Raw genomic sequence first — 8,195 nt, forward strand, 5'->3', positions numbered from 1 at the left:
GTTCAAGGGGCTTCCTCAGCTGGGACCTGCTGACTCTGCCTCATGCCGTGGGCAGCCACAGCTGCAAGGAACCGTGGCAGGAATCCTCAGAGGCTGGAAGACTTCTCTGCCCATTGTGACAGGTGAGCTCCATTCCATGGCAACAATGGGCACCACCTGGCTCCCCTCCTGGTCGAGGATGAGAACAGATCAGGAACACGGAGGAGGAGCCGCTTCCCAGACGTGCAGGGCTTATGAGGCCACAGGGGCGTGAGGAAGCCAACCTCAGCCACCTTCGGCTTCCTGCACAGAATGGCCAAAGGGAGACGCTTCAACCCACCTTTCCACGAGGATGGAAGATGGGTAAGAAAGAAGGTGCCACTGATACCTTTCTCATGCCAGCCGGGTGTGGTCAGGGCCACAGAATGAGTTCAGACCCCGCTTCTGCTACGTCCTCTAGTGTGACCTCTGACGGATCACTTCATTTGGCCTCAGTTCCTTCCTCTGTGAAATGGGAATCTCCTCGCAGTCTTGGGAGGACTGAAGGAGATAACGCATGTAAAATGCTCAGCACACTGGAGCCTTGTACATGTCCGCTAAGCAGTAATTGTCTTCTCTGCTTCTTCCTTCTTCCACAGCATCTATCTCTAACCTATTATAGGACTTACTACATTATGTGCAGCGTCTGTGTCCCCTTGCTAGAGCACGAGCTCCAGGAGGGCTGGATCTTTATCTTTTTAACTCACAGACATAACCTCAGTGTCTAGAATAGGATTTGGTGCATAAAAGGCACTCAATAGACATTGGTTGAAGGAGTTGATGTCATGCTAGATAACTCTAATAAACAAATTCCTGTAGGCTCGTGATCTGATTCCCTTGGCACTGCCAGCCTATGAAATGGGAAGAGTCCAGGAACACACCATTTACCCATCTCCACTAGTGGAAACTTCCCCTTTCCAGCTCACACTCTTCCCCAGACCCCTCTCTTTTGATAACATTTACAAAGCCCAGTGGGATTTATCACTATTCTACCATCTCCGAGAACAATTTGGGTCACTCCTAGGTGTGAGGTCTTAGCCTTGTCGGCCCAACACTTCTCTCGTTTGCTCTTTAATATGTATATTTCATGTGCTCACAGGCCTTTCCTGTTCCTAATTCCTGCAAGTCATTCATAAAAGGAATGTTAAGAAGGAACCTCAGCAACAGACTGCTGTGCGCATCCACTCTCACACTCACAGTGAGAGACAGAATCAGAGAAGAACCTGGTGTTAACTCCTTTTAGGGCAGCAATATGCAGAAAACTGTTAAACATTTTTGTTTAAAAGAAAAAAATGGAAAAGACCTTGGCAAATTCAGGTCTGAAGTGTTTAAAAAAACCGTATCCACTTGGACATAGCCTTGGCTAAGAAGCTTAGACATTCTAAATCTCAGTTTATCTGTAAAATGGGAGTGTAGTGTATGAAGGATAGAGGGCTACTGTGGGGATTAATAAGATTATTCATTCAAAAGTGCTCCGTAATGCATGAGCACACAGCAATCACTCAGTATGATATGAATTTATCTTATTAATATACACACACACAAAATTACACCCTGTTTCATTCCACAAAGATTTTAAGTAATGTATGGAAAATATACACAATAAAATAGTAAAGTATAAACAAAATAAAAATCCATGACCACTTTAAATATATTTTAGAATAAGAGGCTAAGACTGGGAAAATATATAACATAGATATAAGGGCCATAGTGGCCTACATGGGAGATATATGAGCATCGACTTTGTCTCTGAGTTCCCTGGCAGCCAAAGTAAAATGGGGTATAGTATCAGCTACATAATGCTAATTGCCCATCAAGAGAAAAACATAAGTTTCTCAGACTAAGTAGCTTCCCCTCTTTCAATCACCTACATATCAGTTAGAATTGTGTTTGAATATTATAAAAAGCTGACTTCAGTATCCTAACCAAAAGGGGTTAAGTGACCCTATTTCTCAAGTAACAATAAAATTCAGAAGTCGGCAATGCAAGGCTGGCACAGCTGCTCAAAGAAGCCATCAGAGGCCCGGGTTCTGTTCAGCCTTCTGTTGTACCACCTTCGGTGCAGAGCTATTTTACCTCTAGGTAACCCAGGCATTAAAATAAGGGGAAGGTCAAAGGACAGAAAGACAGAAAGAACCTGTCAGCTAAGTTGGCCCATTTTTATTGGGAAAACAATAGCTTTCCCAGGAGCCCTGCCCTGCAGATTCCTGTTTCTAGCTCACTGGGTCACATGGCCAATTTAGCTGCAAAGGAGTCTGGAGATGCATTTTTTAACCAACCACATTGCCCCACTAAAGAGGTTCTGTATAAGTGAGAAAGTGAGAATCAACACTTATAGGCAGAAATTTCATTTCATCCTTCCATCAAGAGCCCAGGAATGTAGCCCGGTGCCCAGATTTTAGGTGGAGAGGCACTGTCCCCCAAAGTTTGACTTGAGCCTTTGTGATGACTCCTTTCTGCTGTCAGCACCTAAGAGCATTAAAACGAATAGTGCTGATCATGAAGTTTCGCAGAGTAACTTGTAGATGAGTTGGGAAAATTAAAGAAATTGTTGGCTTTGAGTCAGCAGCAGCCCATTTGGGAGGACAGTAATTGCCACATTAGAGGTGACAGTCATTTTGCAATTGACCTTGCTGGTCGTTATCTGGCTGTTGCCGAGTAGAAAAGGCTTTTTCTACACACATTCACCTTCCTATTTAATATTTCAGTCATTGAGTGATTGAATGCAGCAAAAATTTCACTGCCAACTAGTTAAAAAGCTATATTTCACGGTTACAATATCTAACAGAAGGGTTTATTTCACAGCTATCATGTTATAGCCATTAAATATATATTTTAAAAGAGTGAAATTAAAATGCTAGAGCCATTTTTTAACAGCGATTTAGTCTGTAGACTTGCAGAATACAAATGAACTCAAGTCAGTTGTCATTTAACTGGTGCGAGGGATCATTCCTGATGTTGGAACCACCTCCCCACCCCCTACCTGATTTTCCACAGCTTCCCAGAGAGACGCCTTGACTCAGTTCAGCTGGAGGAAGGGTAAGCGGGGAAGGTTATGAGCCAGAAGGCCTTTAGTATTATTGATGTTTATCTCTAACATACAATTGTTAGAAAACAATTTTAAAAATAGAATTTAAAAAATTGAATACAGAATTTCTATTTTAAAAGTAGAATATAGAGCATGCAAGCCGGGAAGGTTATGAGCCTTTAGTATTATTGATGTTTATCTCTAACATACAATTGTTAGAAAACAATTTTTAAAATAGAATTTAAGGGCCGGCCCGGTGGCGCACTGCTACAGTGCGCCGCTTGGGAGCGCGGCTGCGCTCCTACCTGATTTTCCACAGCTTCCCAGAGAGACGCCTTGACTCAGTTCAGCTGGAGGAAGGGTAAGCGGGGAAGGTTATGAGCCAGAAGGCCTTTAGTATTATTGATGTTTATCTCTAACATACAATTGTTAGAAAACAATTTTAAAAATAGAATTTAAAAAATTGAATACAGAATTTCTATTTTAAAAGTAGAATATAGAGCATGTTAGAAATACATAGGCTGATTTTGAAAAATTTCTAGGGTATATTGTTAAGTGGGAAAAGCAGAATGTATAATGTGATAGGATGTTCATAAAGCAATGTAAGTCCCCTCCACATGTATAGGTGTCTGTGTATGACCACGTGAGAGCTCGGTTGTTAATATTGCCATCTGGGGTAGCAGTGGGGGTGACAAGAAGGAGAGGAAGAAAGCAACCAAAAGTTACTGTTAAATAAAAGGGTATTCCTAATTTTTAGAAATTACATTTATAATGTGGTCCTGCATATGCAAAATTACACATAGATATGGATATACATTCACATAAGGATGTGGGAAAAGGAGGGTCGCCAAAGAGTTTAGGAGAAAGGGAGATAGGATTTCAGGGGAATTTTACTTACTTCCTTATGTTTTTCTTTATTGTTTGAATTTTTTTTTTTTTTTTTAAAGCAGGAGTATGTGTTCCAACTCTAATCAGAAACAAATATATTTATTTTTGTTGTGGAAAAGAGACAATGGAATATGCACACTTACTTAGGAAACATTTAAATGGGGCAAAATGAGAGTCAGTGGGAAGAAAGTCTCTCCTGCCCCCGCTGCCCTGCACAGAGGGGACCTGCCACCAGCCTCCTGCGCCCTTCAGGGAGGCCAGGTGGGCGCGTGGGCCTTTCGCTGCCCTTGGTGGCCATGCCCACTCCCCTCACCCCTCACACAGCTATTCAAACGAGTTTAGTGGGAGTTCTTTTATTTAGATGTGTTCTTGTCAATTACGTATGGTTTCGTGTGCATGGATTATTTATTTACATAAGCGGTGTTGGGCTACGGATCTCATTCTGCTGCTTTCTTCTTCCTACTCACAACTGCATTGAAAACATCTGCCCCTGGCTATGTCTCATCCAGCCCATTGCATCTCACTTGCAGAGAACGCCCCACCAAGTACTTAACACACAGAACACGATCTCCCCACCTTTTTACATAAACAGCGACCTAGTAAACACACTCATGCTCAGACATTGATCAAAAGCCACCTGAACATACGTTCTATTGAGACTTGAGAAGGAAAGGAGAGATAGTAGCCGTGTGGCCAATGTCACTAGACTCCAAAACAGAAGAAAGGGGGGCTGACCTTAGGTGGTGGAAGTAGGTTTGGGGACAAGGGAGCGGACAGCCATGAGCAAAAACAGAAGCTGCTAGCAGTTACTGAGCGCCGTGTGAGTGCGTGCCTTTGCACTTCTAATCAAGTCTACCCTATCAGGTAGATATTATTTCCACTCTGCAGAGAAGGAAATTGAGGCTTGGTTAAGTTAGGAGAGAGCGCTGGGATGCACTCATGACCTCTGAACCTACAGCCCATGTCCCAACCACCGGGTTACGCTTCCTCCTCCCCTTGTGGAACTGTCACCAAGACGCGGGTCTTGTCTTTGGTTTACTTTAGTTGCCACTCAGCTTCTTCTCCTAGAGATCCCTATTTCACAGCTCACTTCACTGGGGTGCTTTTCAGAGGTGCCATTCAACTAGAATTGAGCTGAACAACTGTGGCCACAAAGTGCCAACCACATCCTCCTTCAGGCATGAAGGACTCAGTGCTGTGGCCCTTACCGTCCACCCCTAGGGAACCCTTGGCTGAAGAGAGATGCCCAAGGTCACCCCTTTTGGGGGAGCAGACCAGGAATCGGTACGAAGACTGGTCGATTAGGGTGCATAAAGCCCAGGTCCCCTTGCCCAGCTCTGAAGAGCCATCCCATGTCCAGAGGTCCCTGCAGGGTCGGCTGAGGCCCTTGTCGGGACCACCCCCCTGCCCAGTCTGTTTCTACCTCTCCCTTTTGTAGGGAGATCCCAAGGGCACCCCCGCATAGTCTTTGTTGCCCTCGCTTTTTTTCTTTATACCTTTCTACCCCTCTTTTTTCTTTCTAGACCTTTCCTACCCTCTACCATCCTCCAATCCAGTGGACAGGCAACTGCGGTCCTCACGTCATCTTCCCCTTGTCTCCCATCTTGTACCTACATTGTTGGAGGCTGACTCACCCCTATGAACACAGGTTGGCTTTTTGGCCCCACCTACCCGGATCTCCCTGACCAGGAGGAGGATCTCAAATAACACATTTCTGTCTTCTCAGAGAACATCCGCTCGCTCTGAGGCCGCACCCTCCTCACCAGGCTGCGCAAACATCTCCAGGCTCCAGCGCAGCGGGGGTGGCCCCTGTAATGTGAAACACTGGCAGTGATGGCGCTGGGCCATTACAGTGATCTTTGTCTCGGAAAGAATACTTGAAAATTACAAAAATTAGGCCATTTCCACAGCATGCCAGAAGCACCCAAATTACATTTTAATCACTATACAGAGGAAGCCCTGATACTTGGCTTATAGATTCAGATGTGTCTGGTTTTAATCAAGGCGTGTGCTGTTTTTCCAGTTCCCCCACATTGGACTAAAGCAAAAGACTCCGGAATCCATCACCAGTGCTATGTTAAAAGAGCCCCGTAGTCCACGCTTTTATCACGAAGTGCAGGAGAAGCTACCGCCAATATACAAAGTCCGGGAGAAGGTGAGTCTGGAGCACTGGCCACCTGCTTCTGCGGCTGTCTCAGGGGTACCACCACTGGCACTTTGGGCCAGACAATTCCTCTTTGTAGGGCACTGCTCATTTACCATCCCTGGACCCCTCAAGGCTGGTCGTATCCCCCTGGCATACCCTGGTCACTATGGCAACCCATATACTTTCCCGAAGGAGCGACCTCCCTGTCTAGACAATCAAGTAAGGCTCGTCTGTGGACGGGAACCTGTGGTTACAGCTCACAGTTCTTGAACATACACGTTCTGCCTCCCTGGGCCATTCATGAGCAGCTTCAGGGGCGCTGAAGCGGCGTGAGTGGGAAGCAGGAATTGACCTCACACCCACCAAACTCGCCCTGCGACTGGGGCCAGGGCTCTGGTCCTCTGGGATCCCTGTAGGTCAGAAGAAGAAGTTGGTCTCCACGGCCTCAAAAGTCCTTTCCAGCTTTTGGTTCTGTGAGCCTGTGCACTTTTCCACCCTTGCCTCCAAATAAGGTGTTTTGGAAGAGAATTTTTATGATTTTCAGAAAGTTGGCAGTAAGGTTGAGTTTCAAATCCCTGAGCCACTGTGCACATCCGTGTCCTGGCCGTCCTGTGCTGGTAGCTCCATCTCTGGTGATGGGTTTAATGGTCTTGCATAGTGTAGCTGTGCCTCAGCCATCTCCCTCCTCATCACTATGTGCCAGCTCTGAAAGTGTCCTGGAATCGTGACCAGCGCCCCTGCATCTCTCCCCTCGCTCTTTTCCAGCAAGCCGTGGACAGCAACTTCCCCTTCTCTGTGCATGACAATCGGCATAGTTTTGAGAACTCTGGATGCTACCTTGACTCTGTGAGTATTTTCTTCCCAAATTTCTAATAAAATGGCAAGTGACATCAGGGCTCTTCATTGTCTGCAGCATGTTGGAGATAGAGGACTGAACCCCAAACTGCAACAAGGTCATAGCAGGTTACCAAACAATGCACGGAGCTCCCAAGGTTGCACGTGGCTTTCAAAGTCTGCACCAGCCTTCTGCCCAGGTTTGTGTGCACTTCACGCTTCTCGACATGACTTCCCGTAAGTTGTGTCTTTCGTGAGCTTTCTTGTGAAGATCTGTCCTGAGAAGGAGCGATCACCTGTGTGTGTCTCTGGACAGCAGAGCCAAGACCCACAAGGAGGAGGTGAGAGGGAGGGGATGCTTACATAAAAGAAAGAACTTCCTAATGCCTGCAATTGTCTTTTTGCTAGAGCTAGTAAGTTCCCTGTCATGGAGAACACAAATTCTTTTTAATTTTTTAAATTTGTTTTTTGGCACCTGGCCAGTCTGGGGATACAGACTCTTGACCTTGGTGTTGTCAACACCGCGCTCTAACTAACTGACCTAACCGGCCAGCCAAAACACAAGTACTCGTACTATTCGTTAGTGGTTCTTAACACTGCACTGTCCCATAGAAATATACTGTAAGCCGTATATGTTATTTTAAATTTCTCTGGTGGTCACGGTAAATAAAAAGAAACAGGTGAAATTAAATTTAATAACATATTTTATTTAACCCAAGAATTCCCCAAGTTTTCAATTCAACACATACTCAATATAAATTATTAATGAAATTTTTTTACATTGTTTCCCCCCAAACTAAGCCTTTAGAAGACAGTGTGTATTTTACACGTATGGTGCATCTCAATTTGGACGGCTCACATTTCAAGTGCTCAGTAGCTACCTGTGGCTGTTGGCTACCAGACTGGACAGCACAGGGTTAACATATCTTAGGTAAATGGTTGTATCAGGTGATTTCTGAGAATCCTTACTGAACCTCAATGTCCACGACAACGACGATGGTGATGATGACGTTAATAATACCCATAATTTGTTAAGCATTTGCCATATACCAGCGTCTCATATTATCTCATTCAATCCTCACAGTGACCCTGAAGGCCAATTATTTTTATCATCCCCAATTTAGAGACAAGGAAATTGAGAACCAGTAAAGTTAAACAACTTGCCCAACATGACCTTTTACTCTGTGCAAGGATGTCTTAACTAAATCTAAGTGGCATAACATAAAAAATCTGGTTTGCCTCTGTGGAGTGTTGAAAACAGAACCAGAATATCCACTCTGC

At 44.9% G+C, this 8,195-nt stretch overlaps 1 protein-coding gene across 1 annotated transcript; it reads left to right on the top strand.

Moving 5' to 3' along the window:
• Window positions 1-291: 291 nt before the first annotated feature.
• Window positions 292-6,926, top strand: TEX36 (testis expressed 36; the record flags this gene model as incomplete). The annotated part of the gene is made up of 3 exons (XM_008580970.1): window positions 292-342; window positions 5,958-6,089; window positions 6,846-6,926. Coding segments are annotated over exons 1-3 (264 nt in total), but the record flags the coding sequence as incomplete, so codon positions are not given.
• Window positions 6,927-8,195: the final 1,269 nt, after the last annotated feature.

Source organism: Galeopterus variegatus, unplaced genomic scaffold (assembly GCF_000696425.1).
Source record: "Galeopterus variegatus unplaced genomic scaffold, G_variegatus-3.0.2 Scaffold2225, whole genome shotgun sequence".
NCBI lineage: Eukaryota > Metazoa > Chordata > Mammalia > Dermoptera > Cynocephalidae > Galeopterus > Galeopterus variegatus.